The following is a 19,662-nucleotide window of genomic DNA, read 5'->3' on the forward strand; positions in this document are numbered from 1 at the left end:
CTCTCTGTCACTCTCACACTCACACACAAAATATAGATATCTATAAAAATGTACCAGCAAGGCCTGCGTATACCCTGGAGTGTAAAAGTGGTGTTCTCCTTGTTGCACTAGAATACTTTGAGGGACTTGCCGTTTAAACGTGGTGGTCATGTTGTAATTTCATTACGGTCACTGTTTTGCCTTAGATCTTAAGATAACAATTTATAGCTTTCCTTATCAACTAACAAATGAAAGTTCTGATACCCAGCCTCCTTTGTACTGTCACTGTTTAATGTGCTCTAAATACTTAGAGCTTCCATGACACTGATAGTAATTTAATCCATCAGTTTTGAGTTAGCTGTCCAGATGTTAAAGGCAACACAGTGTTCATAAACTGTTACTTTAAAATTTTAAATGTCTCTTTTTTTTCTTTTTTTCTCCCAAGGTGTTATGTAACATTGATGAACTGTTTGAACGGGAAGAGCTTTCAGCAGCTCCTGATTCTGGCTGGCCAGATTGCTTTAATAGTGGCGTATTTGTCTTTCGACCTTCTGTAGAAACTTACAACCGTCTGCTGCAGTTTGCTACTGAACATGGCAGCTTTGATGGTAAGTCTTTGAGAACATAGTGCAAGAAATTACCCTTACCCTCAACAAGCCAATTCTCCATAACTGTAAAGGGCTGAGTGTACTACTTAGCAGAGCAGAGGGAGGAAATGACAATACGCAAGGTTTAATCTCTCAAAAAACCTAGGGGGCAGATCCTCAGCTGATGTAAATTGTCATAGCTCCAGTTTACACTAGTTGAGGATCTAACTCTATAACTCTTGATCAGATAAGATGGATGGGGTTACCTGAATATCTCTGCCTCACTACACATTATTTCATTTAAAGCTTGTGTTAAAAAATATTCTTTCCTTTGTCTATATCGTGGAAACAGACAAATTGCAAAGTATGAATAGAAAATAATACAAGCATGTAGGGACAAAATCAGAAAGGCTAAGGCACACAATGAGTTGCACCTAGCAAGGGACATCAACGGCAATAAGAAGAGGGTCTATAAATACATTAGGAACAAGAGAAAGATGAAGGAAAGTGTAGGCTCTCTGTTCATTGGGGAAGAAGAGCTTATAACAGATGACATCAAGATGTCTGAGGTTTGTCTATTTTACTTCAGTCTTCTCTAAAAAGGTAAATTGTTACTAGATACTTAACACAGTTAATATTAACAACAAGGGGGAAGGAACACAAGCCAAAACGGGCGGGGGACAAGCTGAAGAATATTTAGATAGGTTAGCTGTATTCAAGTCGTCAGGGCCTGATGATGTCTGTCTGTATTTGTGCAAGTTTCTTCATGAGGTTGATGGATTTCCACTCCATACGGCTAAATGCAGTGCCTTGCATGGTGTCAAGTATCAGAGGGGTAGCCGTGTTAGTCTGGATCTGTAAAAGCAACAAAGAATCCTGTGGCACCTTATAGACTAACAGACGTTTTGCAGCATGAGCTTTCGTGGGTGAATACCCACTTCTTCGGATGCAAGAAGAAGTCTTGCATCCGAAGAAGTGGGTATTCACCCACGAAAGCTCATGCTGCAAAACGTCTGTTAGTCTATAAGGTGCCACAGGATTCTTTGTTGCTTTTACAGATCCAGACTAACACGGCTACCCCTCTGATACAGGGCCTGATGAAATTCACCCTGAAGTGCTTCCGTCACTTCCTTAAGTAATCTCGGAACCATTGGTAATTATCTTTGAGAACTCCTAGAGGATGGGTTAAGCACCAGTAGACTGGAGAAGGGCAAACATAGTACCTATCTTTTAAAAAGGGGAACAAAGAGAATCCAGGAATTATAGATCAGTTTGCCTAACTTGGATACCTGAAAAAATACTGGAACAAATTATTCCACAATCAATTTGTAAGCACCTAAAGATTCATAGGGCTACAAGGAATAGCCAGCATGGATTATGCCAAATCAATCTAATTTCCTTTTTTGACATTGTTACTGGCATCGTGGGTAAGAGGAAAGCTGTAGACGTGATATAGCTTGATTTCTTTGTTAGGCTTTTGAGGCTGTCCCACACGTTATTCGCACAAGCAAACTAGGAACATGTGCTCTAGATGATATGATCTATAAGAAGGGTGGAAAACTGGTTGAAAGACTGTACTCAGAGTAATTATCAGTGGTTGCAGTTAAACTGGGAGTAGGTATCTAGTAGGGTCCCACAGGGGGTACTAGTCAATATTTTCAGTAATGATTTGGATTATGGAATGGAGAGCATACTTACAAAATTTGCAGATGACACCAAACTGGGAAGGGTTGGAAACCTGGAGGACAAAATTAGAATTCAAATTGACCTTGACAAATTGGAGAACAGGTCTGAAATCAACAAGATGAAATTCAATAAAGACAAGTGCAAAGCGCTATGCTTGGAGAGGCATAATCAAATTCACATTGGTTCTGAATCAGCAGTGTCATGTAATAGTGAAAAAGGCTCATATCTTTATGGGATGTATTAACAGCAGTGTCCTATATAAAACATGGGAGGTAATTGTCCAATTCTACTCTGTACTGATGAGGCCTCAGCTGGCGTACTCTGTCCAGTTCAGGAGGCCACACGTTAAGAAAGATGTGAACAATTTGGAGAGAGTCCAGAGGAGAACGAAACAAATGATAAAAAGTTCAGAAAACCTGGCTAATGAGGAAAAGATTAATAAAAAAGGAATGGACATATTTAGTCTTGAGAAAAGAAGACTGAGGGTGGATCTGAAAGGTCTTCCAAATATGCGAAGGGCTGTTACAAAGACTACGGTGAGCAAATGCTGAAGGTAGGAGAAGCAGCAATTGGCTTCATCCTCAGCAGGGGAGATTTTGTTAGATATTAAGGAAAACTTTCAAGGGTAGATAAGCTCTGGAATAGACTTCCAGGGGAGGCTGTGGAATCCCCATCACTGGCAGTTTTTAAGAATAGGCTTGACAAACACCTGTCAGGGTGGGCTAGGGTTATTTTGTCTTGCCTACATGCACGGGGTGGACTAGGTAACCTCTCAAGATCCCTTCCAGCCCAACTTTTCTATGATTCTGTGATTCTATGAACTCTTAATTTCTGTTTTCTGCCATTCTTTATTATTTGATTTAATAAGTGTATTATTTATTTCTCATGCTGTCAAATTCATGCTGTATAATTATATTTTGTATTTATATTAACTTTCAGTATATTAGCCAGTGGGGCCCTAATTCTGCAAACAGTTACACACTGGCATCACGCTGTTGCTTTTGTTACCTCCTCTTCCCACTCACCAGCAGCTCGGTTGTCTCTTTTGTCTACTTGCCTCTGCTTATCGGCAATTTTTACCCAATTTGAAGATTTTGCAGTTTCTTCTCATACACAAACTGGCTTTTGAAAGCAAGACAACACTGAATATTCATATAACTTCCTCCTTGGAGTCTAAAGAATTAAGCTAAAATACTGTGGGAGACACAGGTTTACCTCATGATTGTGGGCTAGATAGTACTTTTGTGCAGCTGCAGGAACAGTACAGGGAAGGGGATATTGGCTCTTGCTTAGATCAGCTGGTGGAGCCCAGTCTCCAGCCATGTGTTCAGGGAGGAGCAAGAAATGGGTGCATAGCACCCACTTACCCTGCACAACCAGGCTCAGGGTCCAGGAAGACTGTACAGGATGTAAACCTGTGTGGGTATGTAGCTCAAATCACTCAAGTTTTAGACCAAAGAGCACTGAATTTTCTCTTGGCTTTTAAATCTTCAAACAAATTGTAGTTTACATGAACATTTTGTTGATGTTGCTTATAATTTTATTTATTCTCTAGGTGGTGATCAAGGCTTATTAAATAGTTTCTTCAGTAACTGGGCAACAACAGATATTGGCAAACATTTACCATTTATCTACAACTTAAGCAGTAGTGCTATCTACACATATGTTCCTGCTTTCAAACAGTAAGTAGTATTACTAGTGGATGATTGCAATTCTATACCGCCCTTTAATATATTTTGCCCATTTATAAGAGAAAAGGATAGTGACCCATTCTGAAACTTGATTGTTAGTCTAACACAATAGTCCACAATGTGAAGTCATGTGACAAGAAGTTGGAATACAGTAATGCAGAGCCTTTAGCATCTGCTTTGATACAGAATACCAAGATTTCTCAACACTTAGTATTGTTAAATAGCTCTTGCAATATAGAACAAAAGTAAAAGTTAGAACAGTATTACAGGTTCTTCTTCGAGTGCTGTCCCTGTGGGTGCTCCACTCTAGGTGACGGTGCGTCCCGGCGCTGTCGATCGGAGATTTTCGGTAGCAGTGCCTGGTTGGGGCGCACGCACCCAGATGGTATCTCCCGTCTAGTTGGAATCTTCCTGAGTGCGTGCGCCCCACACCCTCCTCAGTTCCTTCTCAACCGTCCTCGGCTGAAGACGGGACTCGGAGCAGTGCTGCCTTCTCTTCCCTGGTATCTATAGGAAACAGTAACAAAGAACATAGAAATAATTATTAATTACTTCCCAGTTGTTTCCCTTCCTTTAGTATAGTTACATAGTTATTACTTAGTTTAAAAAAAAAAAAAATCACTTCAGACTTGTCTCTCACTGAGACACTCTCCCCTGCCATTTCTAATTTACAATGCCAGGGGCTTCAGGATTCAAGAGGTGTGTTTTCTGGCAGGACTCCATACCAAGTTTGGATGGGCACTCACATTGTGTGAAGTGCCTCGCGGAAGCCTACATCCCCGCAAAGTGCCTCCACTGTATGAGCCTCGAGTCGAGGGCTCAGCACGACAGAGACCTGCGGCTTGAAATACTTCTCATGGAAAAATCCCCGCAGCCGCTTTTGGAGATGGGGAAAGTTAAACCCACTCCCACATCCTCCCCAGCCAGATCGGAACCGGTGGGGAGCGTTGCTTCACCCTCCCTGGAGCGGAGGCAAGAAGCAGAGCAGTCTCATAGGAGAGACTCTAACAAGGGTAAGGGGTCTCCTGCGAGATCCCTACCCTCTGTGCTGACAGCACCAAAGGTAGGCGCCTCAGCCCCGGATCACGCCTCAACAACGGCTCCCACAGACCGTAGAGGCAGAAATTCAACCTCCCGGACACAGCAGGATTCCGCGGCACCAAGCGCCTCAGCGCTAAAAATAGCCCGAAGCCGGCTGCGTGCTCTGCCCCGGTGCCGACAAGGACGGCGGCACCGCAAGCCCCAGGGCTAAAAATAGCCGCGAAGCCGGCTGCGCGCTCTGCCCCGGTGCCGACAAGGACGGCGGCACCGCAAGCCTCAGGGATAAAAATAGCCGCGAAGCCGGCTGCGCGCTCTGCCCCGGTGGCACTCAGCAGCTCAAAAAAAAAAAAAGCGCGCGCGCCGGCGCGCCTGCTGCCTGCAAAGGAGGAGGTCGGCACCCCCCAGCGCGCTAAAAAAAAATAGCGCGGGGCGCTCAGCGCTCTGCCCCAGTGCCAGGAAGAACGTCGGCACCAAGCCTGCCTTCCGCCCCTGCACCAGCAGCAGACCCCCTGCAGGGCACCTCCAACCCTGAACTGGCTACCTTCACTGAGAGCGAACCTGATCTACAACGCAAGCAGAGTTCTCCGCACCTCCCCCCACTGGAGCCTTTTCCACCTCAGGCTAAGGTCCGCAGCCACCAGCCTCAGTTTCCCTACTTCGCTCCCTATAAATGAGGCACTCTTGGAACCAGCTGACGCTCTTTGCAAACTCCAGGTTCTTTATTACCAACCTGCAGAAAAACCAAACATAGATACTATGTTCCTGCCTAGGATGCTGACTTCCTATTTTCTCACAACTGAACTCTTTCATTATCGATGCAGTCGCACAAAGAACGAAACAGCCACAATATCAGTCCACCCCGCAAGACACGGACCTTAAACGCAAGGTTTACATATCCTCCACTCTACAATTCTGGATCGCAAACTACCTTGCACTCCTTGCCAGGCATGACTTTGATAACTACAATAAACTTTTGAGTTTGCCTCTTACATTCCAGAGGACAGGACAGCAGACTTTAAATCAATTCTGAGCGAGTGCCAATTGATTTCCAGAACAGCCCTAGAAGCCTCTTTAGACACGACAGACACAGCAGCCCATTCAACTGCACCGGCTGTGGTTAGGCGCAGATCTTCATGGCTTTCTGCATCTGGCATCCCTAAAGACCTGCATAACAAAGTGGAGGACCTCCCCTTTGATAAATATAAACTGTTTTCTAAAAAAAAAAAAAAAAAAAAAACACCTGATGAACTACTTCATACAATGAAAGATTCTAGAGCGACACTGCGCACCCTGGGCATTCACCCATCTCTTCCCAGGGGTCAACGATACCAACCCTACCTAAGACTACATACACAACAGTCTTACCGGCCTCAACACAAACCTTACCACGTAAATAGGAATCGCGCTAGACCCCCTAAGTGCAGACAAAATCAAGCTCAAGCAACCACTTCCCATCCATCTGGGAATAAACAACAATTTTAAAAGGTTGGTCCCGGGTCTGTGCGACCACTCCTTGATTCCACAGCCTATTTGCCCATTTCTCCACTGCCTCCAGAGTTTCCAACATGCCTGTCAGCAAATTACCCAGGACCGCTGAGTCCTCAAGATAGTTCAGTCCGGTTATTCTAGCCCATTCATATCCTATCCTCCCCTTCCCCGCCCCTCTTCAGGGACCCCTCTCATGAGCACCTGCTTCGCGCAGAAGTGGCTTACCTTCTACAGCTAGGCACAGTGGAGCCTGTGCCGCTGCAACATCCAGGGAAAGATTTCTACTCCCATTACTTCCTGACCCAGAAAAAGACTGGGGCTGGAGGCCTATACTAGACTTACGCCAACTGAACAAATTCGCGAGGATACAAAAATTCAAAATGGTCACGCTGGGCACATTAATTCCTGCACTGGATCAAGGGGACTGGTTTACAGCCCTCGACCCACAGTACGTCTCTTTTCATATATCAATTCATCCAGCTCACAGACGCTTTCTAAGCTTCACAATTGGTCATGACCATTTCCAATACAGAGTTCTTCCTTTCGGCCTCTCCACAGTGCCGGGAGTCTTTTCCTAAACTCTAGCTGTGCTTGTGGCTCACCTCCACAAACATGAGGTCACGCTGTTCCCCTACCTGGACAATTGCCTCATCAAGGGCAACTCCTATGGCGAGACACTCCAAGCTACTCTTTCACTATCACCCTCTTTCACAGCCTAGGCCTCCAAATAAACGCCCAAAAATCCACCCTGACACCTACACAACAGATTGAGTTTCTCGGAGCTCATCTCAACTCAATCCAGAGCAGAGCCTTGCTCTCATATCACAGATTCCTCGCTATCACGCAGCTCAAACGCACGCTCTCTATTCATCCAAGGACACAGGCAAAACTCTGCCTACAGCTCCTTGGTCATATGGCAGCCACCACCTTCATAGTCCAGTACGCCAGGCTGCACATGAGATGTCTTCAGGGCTGGCTCAATTCCAATTTCAAACCCAACAGACACACCTTAGGGATGCTGTTAACTCCGCTTCCCAACGTTCTAGCTTCCCTACAGTGGTGGACAAGACCAGAGAACCTCTGCACTAAGGTTTCCTTCCAGAACTGATCCCCAGCACTCGTGCTCACCATGGACGCGTCCCTAATTGGTTGCGGAGCACATTTAGGGGGACACAGGGCACAAGGCCAGTGGTCTGCATCAGAGTCGCACCTACACATAAATCTCTTATTGCTCAGAGCTGTGAGATGAGCGTGCCTTCATTTTCTTCCCCTCATAAAGAACAAATACCTGCGAGTCTTAACAGACAACATAGTATGTATGTACTACATCAACAGACAAGGGGGAGCACGCTCACATTCTCTTTGCATGGAAGCCATCTGCCTATGGAATTGGTGTATATAACGTCAAATACAGATCACCGCTTCCTACCTGCCAGACTGCCACAACACTGCTGCCGACGCACTCGGCAGGCACTTCTCGACGGAACACGAATGGGAACTGCACCCCACAATACTTCAACAGCTCTTTTCCCTCTGGGGCACCCCGTCAGTAGACCTCTTTGCCACAATCCAGAACCGAAAATGTCCCCAGTTTTGCTCCAGAGTGGGACTCGGAACTGCATCCCCAGGAGACGCATTCCTCATCCCGTGGAACAGCTCTCTCCTGTACGCCTTCCACCAATCCCTCTGCTACACTGGGTTCTTCGGAAGATTGTGGACCACAAGGACCGGGTCATACTTATTGCCCCGGCTTGGCTGAGACAGACGTGGTATCCCTACCTACTCTGCATGCCCTCCCGTCACCCACGGGCTCTCCCCAACAGGCCAGATCTCCTTTTCCAGAACAATAGACTGGCTCTTTACTCTGAGTTCCTCAAGCTCCACCTCACAGCGTGGTTCCTTCATGGTTCCAAACCCATGAACTAGCCTGTTCTGAGCAGGTCCGCTATGTCTTCCTGCACAGTAGGAAAGACTCCACTCATAAAACCTATCTGCAGAAGTGGAACCGTTTCACCCTCTGGTGCTCACATAATCACTTAGCGCCCAATATTCTAGACTACCTCTTGGAACTAAACAAGATGGACATTTGCTCAGCTCCACCAAAGTGCATCTGGTGGCACTTACCACCTTCCATGACCTCTTAGCAGGTTATTCACTCTTTACTCACCCAACCATAAAACGATTTCTCACAGGCCTGCAAAACCTCTACCCTGAAATTCACCCAATATGAATTCATGGAATTCATGGAATCTTAACCTCGTTCTACACGCTCTCATGAAACCTCCATTCGAGCCCTTGGCTACCTCCTCTCATCTCCATATGTCCATGAAGGTGGCTTTCTTAGTTGCCATAACATCGGCAAGGAGAATAGGTGAAATGAGTGTCCTGATGGCCCACTCTCCCTACACAATCTTCTCCAAAGACAGTCACTTTGAGATCACATCCTAAATTTCTTCCTAAAGTGGTATCTACCTTCCACCTCAACCAACCTATATACTTACCTACTTTCTATCCCAAACCTCACAAGACTCCACAAGAGGCAACCCTGCATACTCTCGATGTCAGGCGAGCAATTGCCTTTTATTTAGACAGGACTAAACCATTTCACAAGTCTCCACGACTGTGTTTCCATTACCGGGGGGGAAAAAAAATCAAACGGTATGGCTATCTCTAAACAACGTCTGTCCAAGTGGATCTCTGACTGCATCAGATCCGGTTACCGTGTGAAGAATCTTCAATCGCCCAATGACATTAGAACTCATTCCACTAGAGCCATGTCGGCATCCATTGCCTTCTTACACAACGTTCCCATTCCTGATATCTGCAAAGCGGCTACATGGTCATCTGAACGCATGTTTGCAAAACACTATGCTCTAATGCAAGACACCAAGGCAGACACAATAGTAGGTCATACAGTACTATCTTCAGTACTCCCTGCCGTATCTCCAAAGTCCCACCAACCGTAGTGGGTGCTGCTACACATTCACCTAGAGTGGAGCACCCACAGGGACAGCACTTGAAGAAGAAGAGAAAGTTACTCACCTTGCAGTAACTGAGGTTCTTCGAGATGTGTGTCCCTGTGGGTGCTCCACTCCCCGCCCTCCTCCCCTCTACTTTGGAGTACTGAGATGACTCGCCACGGTAGAGAAGGAACTGAGGAGGGTGTGGGGCGCACGCACTCAGGAAGATTCCAACTAGACGGGAGATACCATCTGGGTGCGTGCGCCCCAACCAGGCACTGCTACCAAAAATCTCTGATCGACAGCGCCGGGACGCACCGTCACCTAGAGTGGAGCACCCACAGGGACACATCTCGAAGAACCTCAGTTACTGCAAGGTGAGTAACTTTCTCCTTTTGAATTGAGATATCTTTGCTGATCTGTCACGTCAGTGACACTTTCCTAATAGTCCACAGACCACAGATTACCTAATGGCACAGTTCTGATATTCTTACTGTAAAAGTAGCCCCATTGCTTTTCATTAGTTTCTCACAGTGTAAGGGTATTGAAATTTGTCCATAAGACTCTTCCTTGAAGCAAAATTGGTGCTAGCAATTATATGATTTTTCTCTCTTTAATAAACTTTTGTAGTACACTGTTATAAGCATGACTATAAATTTTTTTCAAAAATGGGTCGTGAATTCAATGATCTATTAGTGTGAATTATGAACTTCTTGTGAAGCTTTGAGTGGATAACTTAAATACTGGAACCACAATAATCAATAATTTTGCTGCTTTGATATTCAGAAAGTGATTTTTTTTATTAGTTTGAAGGGGAATGTGCAAGAAGAGATGATATGAAATTTAATCTTTCAGTTTCCTTCATGAACTATTTCCATTGGAATGAGCAGTAGGAAACAGTAAAAGACTGCATTGTCACTTTCCTTTCTTTCAAGCAAAGCAATTCAGATTAATAAGATAAAGTAATTTAATTCAATAGCTTTCAATTATTCTGCATAACTCAGATCACATCTGGTGATATTTCATTGGCCTCTTATTAATGTATTATCACGAGTAGTTGCAAGATGTGTCACCTGCCGTAGCACCAAGAATACACATTTCTTCTGAAATGCCAATCAGAATGTATTCATTCCTATACCACAACTTTTGTATTTCTCTCCTCCACAGTTTTGGCAGGGATGCAAAGGTAGTTCATTTTTTGGGGTCAGCAAAGCCCTGGCACTACAAGTACAACTCTCAAACAAGAACAATTATGCAGGATGGCTCCACCTCAGGATCTCAGCATCAGTACTCGTTTCTTGTACTCTGGTGGAAGATATACTGTGCTAGCGTATTGCCTTTGTTAGAAACACTTCCAGAGATGGAAGACATGGAATCCCAAGAACAAAAGGTAAAGTGATATCTTGGAAAGGAGACTAACAGGAATATGCCAAAATGAAAACACCAACAAAAATTCCATAAATAAAAATAAATCCCCATCTTTTTTGTATGGGGGAGATGAGTGAGATGGAAAAGCATGATGGCTTTTGAATGGCAATAAATCTGCAGTGACTTTTTTGTTTTTTGTTAAATGCAGATGTTGTGGAGAGATGGATGTGATAACTATACCTCCGTGCAAAGTATTAGCTTATTATTATTATTAGTGCTCCAAAGATTTTTCCTTTATATCAAAAGTAAAGACAGTTGATGAATAATGTTTGTAAACTGACACTTAAACCTTCCCAAAACCTCTCTCCAAAAGCCTGGCAGCCATATTTTCGGCTGGTGTAAATCAGCATTGCTCCACTGTCTTTGATTGAACTAAGCTGATTTACATCAGCTGAAGACCTGGCTTCGGAATACAGTAACATTACCTTTTCAGAACTGCATTGTAACTGTTTGTATGAGGGTCATAGCTTCTCAGCTTATTGAATAAAGTTGCCCTGAAAAAGGTCTGAATATTTATGTTGAGGAAAGAGTTTGCTATAGCTTTACAGCTGAAAGCATGCTGTAAAGCTATAGCAGTTTGGCACCTCTTTTTTAATTTAAAAGTAAAAGTTTCAAAACAAATTAGTTTCTCATCAAGAAATATACTCTTAATTTGCATACTGAAAATGGCTAACGTAGACTAGTTGCTGATAAGTAGATTAGATTGTGGTTTCAAAAGAGATAAAGCAGCAAGTAGAAGTAGTGGGGGCAGAGAATACTTTGATTGATACACATATTATTAATTGCATCTCCTTGGTACATGTAAATTGATTTTCACAACTATGTTTAGAATTGGATGATAATCATAAAAACTTCAACAGGCCCATAAAATCAGTTGGAGTGTTGCTTCTGATGTGAAGAGCATTGGTTTGTAAAACCTTTCTTATGCCTAGCAAACTGGGAAGGAGAAGAGAGGAAGGGGAACTGCAGGTTATGGATATTTGCAATTTTTGTTTGCCTAACTTTTGTCCCTCTAATACTTTGTACAATAAAGAAACAATAGAACCAAGCTAGTATGGAAATTGAATAATTTCTCTCAGTGGACAGGGGTGGCTTTAAGGTTTGTATTAAGGGCTTGATCCATCGTCTATGAGAGTCTTTCCACTGACTTTAATGAGTGGTGGATTGGCTAAAAAGTTTGGGTAGGAGATTTGCACTGAAACCTGTGCCCCAGTCTGGGGATAAAAGAAACCCCTTCAGATTCTGGAGCTCTTTATTCCTTAACTTCTATAGGGCCTGTGGCAATCAACAAGAAAATATCACAGTAGAACCTTGTGTTATGAAGAAAGTGTAAATATTTTTTATAATTTGTTAAATCACACTACCATAACAGTTTGTTGCAAAATTCTTCTTCTAGTGATGTGATTTGTTTTTTCTAGCACATTTTCAATGAAGATGAAATTAGACCGAAAAATGAGAATCCTCTTGTTATCAATTCTCTGCAAATCCCTGTGTCTCCAGAACAGACACCTGAAATGGACATCACTACTTGCCCACCTGAAATGGACATCACTACTTGCCCACCTGAAGAGTTTGATACTAAAACTGTAAATACAAGTTTTTTATTTCTTGTGAATATCTATGTATATTTTACATATTGGGCACTACCAGTGATGGACATGTTTACGATGACGCATATAAACCTCTAAACAGAACTTAATTTTAAGCATTTGAACTTGATGATAACATGCTCCTCAATTTAGTTCACTATTTTAGTGTTTCTTGACCATTACTGTAGAAAAGTGTGGTATTTTTTGTTTTTTAGAGTTTTTAGAGAGAAACTGCAAATGAGCTATTTGTAAGAATCTCACTTTTTAAAAACAATTTATTTAAAGGATTTTAATTTTTGTTGGACCTTTCTGCTGATGATGGAATGTTGTTAGTCCCAGACTATTACTATATACACTACTGGGTGGTAATTCTAAAACATGTTGCTTAACAACGTGGTTCTTTGGGTTTTTTTTTAAATATATTTAAATTGCTAGTTGTATACAAGCTACTTATTTAATTTTTCATTAAAATAAAATATGAATGCTTCCAAAGATCATGTAAATTAAGATTAAGGGCCTCCCACTTAAAATGGCCTAACTCCATTGACCTCATGGAGTTATTTCTGGTGTAAGTGAGAAGACACTCGAGCTAAAGGGCTCTATGCTCTGATTGCCAGAAGAGGTGAATGTGTATTTCTGATAACTTATGAATACAGTTTCTGTACTTCATCTCTATTATGGATCACCTTGATCTACTCTCATTCTGTGGATAGAAATTGCTCATCTGGCCTTAGAGCAAACTGAACTTTTAGCGTCTCTTCTCCATCCCCCACTCCTCCAGCTGAAATTATTTTCTACTGTACAAATTCTGTTAGTGTAAAAACTGTGTGAAGAAAAAGCAATAATTAATACAACTTTACATTTCAGCCACCTGTACCTCAAGTTGAACAACACGATTCTGAAGTCAGTCTCCCTGAGCCAGACCAGCCATTAGAACAGCTTGCCTTTCATCCTGCCTCTCAGCAAACCCTGAAACTGGTATATGCAGCTCTTTTTGTGTTCCACCCTTGTTGCAAGTCTTTGTGCATGTACTTCTCTCCCAAAATTGTGCCGGCAAAGAATGATCACCTAATTATGATTTAATTTAACAAATAAGTATGTCTTAGCTAATCAGGCAGATATAGAAATTTCCAGTCCTTGTTTATGAAGCTCTCTTTTAAATATTTGTAATTTTTCCATCTGAATGTATATTTCCCCCTGCCCCACCCCAAGTGGTAAATTTTGTAAATTAGTCTTGGGTATCTTGTAACAAATAGTTGTTTCAATAATAATTGGTGCTTAAATTATTTCAGCAGATAGTACATTTGAGCTTTAAGATAAAACATATAATTGGTTAAATCTTGGTTCCGTGGAAGTCAGTGGGAGTTTTGCTACTGACTTGGACAAAGCCAGGATTTCACCCATAATATTGACCCTTCTGTCATTAGTAATATCCAAAGGTTAGCTTTAATCCATGTAATAAAGGTAAGTAAATGGGTTAGCATGTATTAGTAGGGATTATATGTTTACTTAAGAAATAAGTCCCAGATTTTGTGTCACATGCGTATCTTCAGGGAGTAAGTATACTCTGTAAAACGTTTTGTTTCTTGGTTGTTGGGTCTCAAGTAAATGAATTGGGAGCTGAGCAGAAAGATACAGAGTTTTATTTTGAAGCTGCCTTATTATGAATGTCTTGCAAGAGTTCAAAGGGTTATGTGGACCCTTCTGAATGCGTTAACAATCAGGTGTCATTTGCTCATAACATCGGAGGAGCTGCTTCCCAGTGTGCCTTCCTGAGCAGCGTATTCAAATGGAGCAAACTTTCAACTCCTACTTTATCAGCTGCCATAGTATTTAGATGGTTGGTATTAAATCCACAATATTTTAAATTTGGTAAGTACTATATGAAAAGGCTTAAAATATTAGCCACAGTTTTAGGTATGCAAAATTTCTGATGAAACATTACAAACATGACCAATAGTATAACAGTCAGAAAAGTAAGACAAAATCAATGCCAGATAAGTTTCCTGTGATTTGAATTTTTTATTTTTTTTTTTAATATCTGATTTAGGAGCTCATTAACACATGGATCTCTGATGAAATCTTCCTGTGGTTCTTCAGTTTCTATCAGTAGTTGCATGTCAGGCATACACTATTAATACTGTAGTAATATTGCTGTCTGCCCCACATGGTTTGGAGAGGCACTACATTAAATAGCTTCATGCTTTTTTTATTTTATTTTATTTTTTTTTCTAATTATTACTTCGGGGTTATGTCATTCTATAAGGAAAATTTAAGATTGAAGTAATTTAGCAGGAGGCACTCTCAAGCTGAATGAACTGTTCTGTCCTTTTCTGCTTGTAAGACTGTCTATATTTTTTACTTGAATTCTCACTTTATCCTTTTGAATGACTTGATTTATGGTATACTGTAAAGTCAAACCCCTATCTCCGTTAACCTGTGCATTGTGCATCACCTCTACATATAGATTTTATTTAAGCAGAGGTTAGGAATTTTTACATTCTACCCTTTGCTATATATTCATCTGATCCTTGGTTTTTATTACTGACTTCTTTGTCAGCTCAATTAATTTTCTTCCCTACATTATACTTTCTTTTACATAAATGATGCTTAATTGACGTGTCCAGAAAGGAAGATCTCTTAGATCTTCATCTGGAGTCGAACAGAATAGTTTGTTACAGATAGCATAGATCAAAGATAAAATGTATGAAAATTGGTGGTTGCATTCTGGATATCATACTTGCATGAGTAAGGGCTATTTGTATGAGTAGTAGAATACAGGTCAGTCTGGAATATTATTTTTGTTTAAATCATGCATGTGGAACAGGGTGGATCTCATACGTATTACAGAAATGAAATTCCTTTCACTGTATATTAATTTCCCTTTAATTGATTAAATTATGATCAGTACTTGTTCATTATCTTTTATTCACATAATAATCTTTGCTAATTGAGTCTCCAAACCAAAATTGGCAAATTTGAAATATCCCTCAGAGGCGCCAACTATCTGTGCATTGAATGGTCGTTTCAGGATGGTTAGTGAGACTGGTGTCCGACACATGCTGTTTCTAGCCTGAGTTCTTACTGCCTTGTCCATTAACTCTTTGGAGACCAGACAAAACTCTGATCCCAGTCTGGCACTGGGATCTGCTAGTGTAGATACCTCTGTCCGTGTGGAGTCCTGCTAAAGTTATTCAGACTCTACACAGGTGCAGAGTGTTATTCATATGTATCCTCATTAAAAACCTCATTTTGGTTGGCATTTCTGAATTTGCCAGATTGTGAGTTAAGACCAGGAAATATGTTTGACTCTTTCGAAGATACTTTGCCAAGTGATACAGCTGGGAAAATGCTCCCACATCATGGAAATCATAATGAACAATCTCTTCAAGATCATTTTGGTTTGGATGATTAAAATTTAGAAACTGATTTTAAGCCCATCACTAAAATGAGGCTAATGAAGTGACTGCTTTGCACTGTCCTGTCTCTTTTCCTAGGATGAGACTACCCATCTTATTTCTGAGCTGTCCACTCAGCTGGAACCGGAAGAGCCAAGTGCAGAAGAAGAACGGAAGAAGTGGGAGGAAGGCCGTATGGACTACATGGGGAAGGATGCTTTTGAACATATTAAAAAGAAATTGGATACATTTTTAAAGTAGACTTAATTGTAATGCAATATATTGACCAGGCACTGTTTGCATTTGTGGTGCATATGCAACCCCTGGGATATCTTGTTATCTTCCTTTGATATTGAAGTTAAAATGGACCTCCTCTATTTTAAACATAGCAAACATTTTTTGCAAACATAGCACCACTAATTTTTTAACTCTGGTGTGTGCCTCATATTGATTGTTGACCTATAGTGCCTCATGAAATAGTAGTGCAGAAATTGTGACATCTCCACTTGACATCCCTGCATTAAGGAAAAATTCCTATAGTATTCTGCAGTAATATCAGTTCTAATATTTTGGATAACATTAAACTTCCAGAGGATCCTTAGATTAATCTAGAGGATTTCCATCTTTAGAAAATGCTGCAAAACCTTTTTTTATGAAAGCTTTTCCACTGGAACCAAAGTGACATTCACATCACCAACCATTATACGTAAGCTGACAAAGGGGAAAAGCCAAAGGAGGAAACCCTGGCTCCACTGAAATCAAAACTCCAATTGACTTCAGTGGGGCTAGGCCTTCACCTGGATACTCCAAGAAATCCACTTGCTCTTCTACTTTAGGTGGAAGGTGCTCAGGTACAAAGCTAATGGGCAACAGTACAACCCTAAAATAGATGGTAATGGTGTTACTAGGTTGGTTTTTTTTTTTTTTAATCATTGCAATAAACTGCTACAGGATTTTTGTGTTACCTTAATCTGTATATTCAGGGTTTCTCATGTTTTATTATGTATTTTATTAGCTAAATGGTTGCGAGAGGGGGAAAAAAACACTGTATAGGCCTTCATAACTAACAGCTGTTCTGCCTCATTCTGGTGCTTTAAATGAATTTGTTTACCAATGCTCCAAACTGCATTTCACAAAGGCACTAAATCCATTAGATGGTACTTATCTATGTTGCAGGCAGTTTGGGTGCATCTGAGACAGATAACTGATACTTATTTAATAAAACAGCTGTTTATTAGCTATAAACTAAGAGCCTATTTCCAGAAACCAATAGTTACTGTCAGTGGGACTGTGCTGTATTAACTATACTTGTGAAGGTACTGCTTTGCAGATTTGGGCATTTAGATTTAACTTTAATCACGTTGTTAAATAAAAATAAATACATTTCAGAAGACTGAGAAACTTGACAGATTTTTCTAACTTGGTAACTCTTGCATTTCAGCTTGAAACTTCAGCTCTGGTATTACCAGAGCGAGAAATTAGAGTTATACAACAGTTGATGCAGGACTTCTTCTTTAAACATTTTGGGTCCTACTGTGTCACCAGTTTTCAAGCTGCAGAACTATCTAATGAAATCATTTGGGAACTCTGCTTTAAAAAAAAAATCAATGGCATAATATCTCTCTCCTTGGTAAGAGGAATGTACACAGAATTCTACTGAGGAAAGAAAAAGGTAACCCCCCCCCCCCCCAAAAAAAAAGGACAAATTAATCCACTAGGAAAGCAGCAAGAGATCCAAAAGAGTGGAAGAAAGAAAACATTGTAAACCTTTTTTTTTTTCTTTTTTTTTTTTTTAAATGTGTCTGTTAGGAATTATTTTCACTTTCATGAGTCTAACTACCTCCACTTTTACCCAGCTTGTTTCTTATTTACTCTTACTGAAGTGATTTGGATGTTTAAGACAATTCTCAGTTTTATGAGGAATATTGCCAATGTGACCTAAACAGTTTGAAGATTGTTTAAATCAGGGGTCAGCAACCTCTGGCACGTGGCTCACCAGGGTAAGCACCCTTGCGGGCCGGGCCAGTTTGTTTACCTGCTGCGTCAGCAGGTTCGGCCGATCGTGGTTCCCATTTGCCATGGTTCACTTTTCCAGGCCAGTGGGTGCTGCGGGAAGCGGCGTGGGTCGAGGGATGTGCTGGCTACGGCTTCCCACTGTCCCCATTGGCCTGCAGCAGCGAACCGTGGACAAGTAAACAAATTGGCCTGGCCCTCCATGGTGCTTACCCTGGCGAGCTGCATGCCAGAGGTTGCCGACCCCTGGTTTAAATTGAAAGACTTTTTTTTTTTTTAAATGTGAACTCATGTTTTGTGCAGCTACATTTTGTGCAGTTACTACTGCCTTTTACTGGGCATGTTCATTAGATTACGGGGGAAATTACTTACTTAAAGGGAAAATCAGTAATTCTAAAAGATTTTTAGAGTAGGTTTATTATTAAGTATTAAAGTGAAAGGAGGGATCAGGGACCTAGGATGTGAATTTGCACCCTGTGATGGTTATGCAGTATTTTTCCAAGAAAACTAGATTAATAGGCATGTCTGATGTACCACAATACCATGTACTTAATGAGAAATTCATCTTTAATATTTAGAATGAAACTTTGTCATTTTTTCTGGCTGGAGTTTAGAAAGGATTTGGTCCAGTTGATGTTTTTTTCCCCAACCTGTTGGAACATTGGGGAGGATGAGCTCAGGAAGGATAGTGCACAGGGAAGAAATTTGAGTCACTGGTGCTTGGCCTCTTTAGACTAGTTGTGTTCTTTTGAAACATGTAAGACATGATTTTCAAAAGTGCTCCTACATGCTTAAATAGGACAGGAATAGCTGAATAGTTGCTTTTGAAAATCACACCCACATTGTCCTAATGCACCTGGCAGTGGCAAATTCTGCTCATGTTAGGTTAATGGTTCAAAGCAATTTCTGTGGTTACATACCATCTACAGAGGAGGGATGAAGTGATGTTGATCTGGGAACCAAATATTCAATGGCAGACTGCAACTATTGTGAATTTGAAAGAGGCTGGACACACATCCACGAGGTGAGAGTTGAACAATATATTTTTAGAGCAAGTTTGACTGTGGGAATGTAGTGTGAATTTATTTTGTAGCTGTGGTCTGAATCTCCACCAAGTCTTGTGAATTTTAACCTATCTATAACACTGTTTTGTTAGGCTCTGCTTTATTATATTAACAACTTCATGATATTTTGTATAGTCACTTGTTACCAATGTTGCTGAAGTTCTACACTGCCATCTAAACAAGGATCAGGGCTCATATCCCTAAGTACAGAATCAAACAATGAAACTTACCAAAGAGCAGAAGGCTCATCCAAGTCTTTACACATCACTTAAGTTCCTAACTTGTATAAGTGATGAATGGGTCTTTGCACTAAGGTGAATGTCACACAGAGAAATCAGAAAGGGAAAAAGGCTTGAAGTAATCATGTCCATCACATGGCTGGTGCAGGATTACAGTTCAAATTTCCATTGTGGCTGGGGAGTATCATTCTTTAGTGACTAGTTACTTTTAAATGTTTATTAAATTGGTACTCTGGTGTCAGCGGTACCTGGTGAACAGTATTTGCAAACATAAGCCATGTTTGTCTGCTTAGTGATAGCTAGTAGGAATAAAGTTTTTTCAATCACTACTCATGGACTAATTGCGTTTCTGCTCATTGTTTGGACTTACATTTTCATTTTATAGAAAAAAGTTTCCCTTCTATTTGTATTTTTTTTCCCCACGGAGACATGATTGAATACATTCTTTTCACATGAGAATGTTGTTTAGTTTCAAGCTGTCATCTCATTTTGTTTCTCA

At 41.2% G+C, this 19,662-nt stretch overlaps 1 protein-coding gene and 1 long non-coding RNA gene across 3 annotated transcripts in view; both read left to right on the top strand.

The window, feature by feature from the left end:
• The window catches only part of GYG2 (glycogenin 2), a 37,224-nt gene extending 19,980 nt beyond the window's left edge, over positions 1–17,244 (top strand). For both annotated transcript variants that reach the window (XM_039501898.1, XM_039501889.1), the window contains exons 4-9: positions 425–587; positions 3,808–3,934; positions 10,600–10,822; positions 12,279–12,446; positions 13,317–13,427; positions 15,947–17,244. In XM_039501898.1, coding sequence (XP_039357832.1) covers positions 425–587; positions 3,808–3,934; positions 10,600–10,822; positions 12,279–12,446; positions 13,317–13,427; positions 15,947–16,108 — 954 coding nt within the window. In that variant the 3' untranslated portion in view covers positions 16,109–17,244. The remainder of the gene's footprint in view (positions 1–424; positions 588–3,807; positions 3,935–10,599; positions 10,823–12,278; positions 12,447–13,316; positions 13,428–15,946) is intronic.
• A 412-nt stretch (positions 17,245–17,656) lies between these two features.
• On the top strand, positions 17,657–19,572 carry LOC120383719. The gene is made up of 2 exons (XR_005588506.1): positions 17,657–17,816; positions 18,096–19,572. It is a non-coding gene; the product is annotated as an uncharacterized LOC120383719 (long non-coding RNA).
• Positions 19,573–19,662: the final 90 nt, after the last annotated feature.

This window comes from Mauremys reevesii, linkage group 1 (assembly GCF_016161935.1).
Source record: "Mauremys reevesii isolate NIE-2019 linkage group 1, ASM1616193v1, whole genome shotgun sequence".
In the NCBI taxonomy this organism is placed as follows: Eukaryota; Metazoa; Chordata; order Testudines; family Geoemydidae; genus Mauremys; species Mauremys reevesii.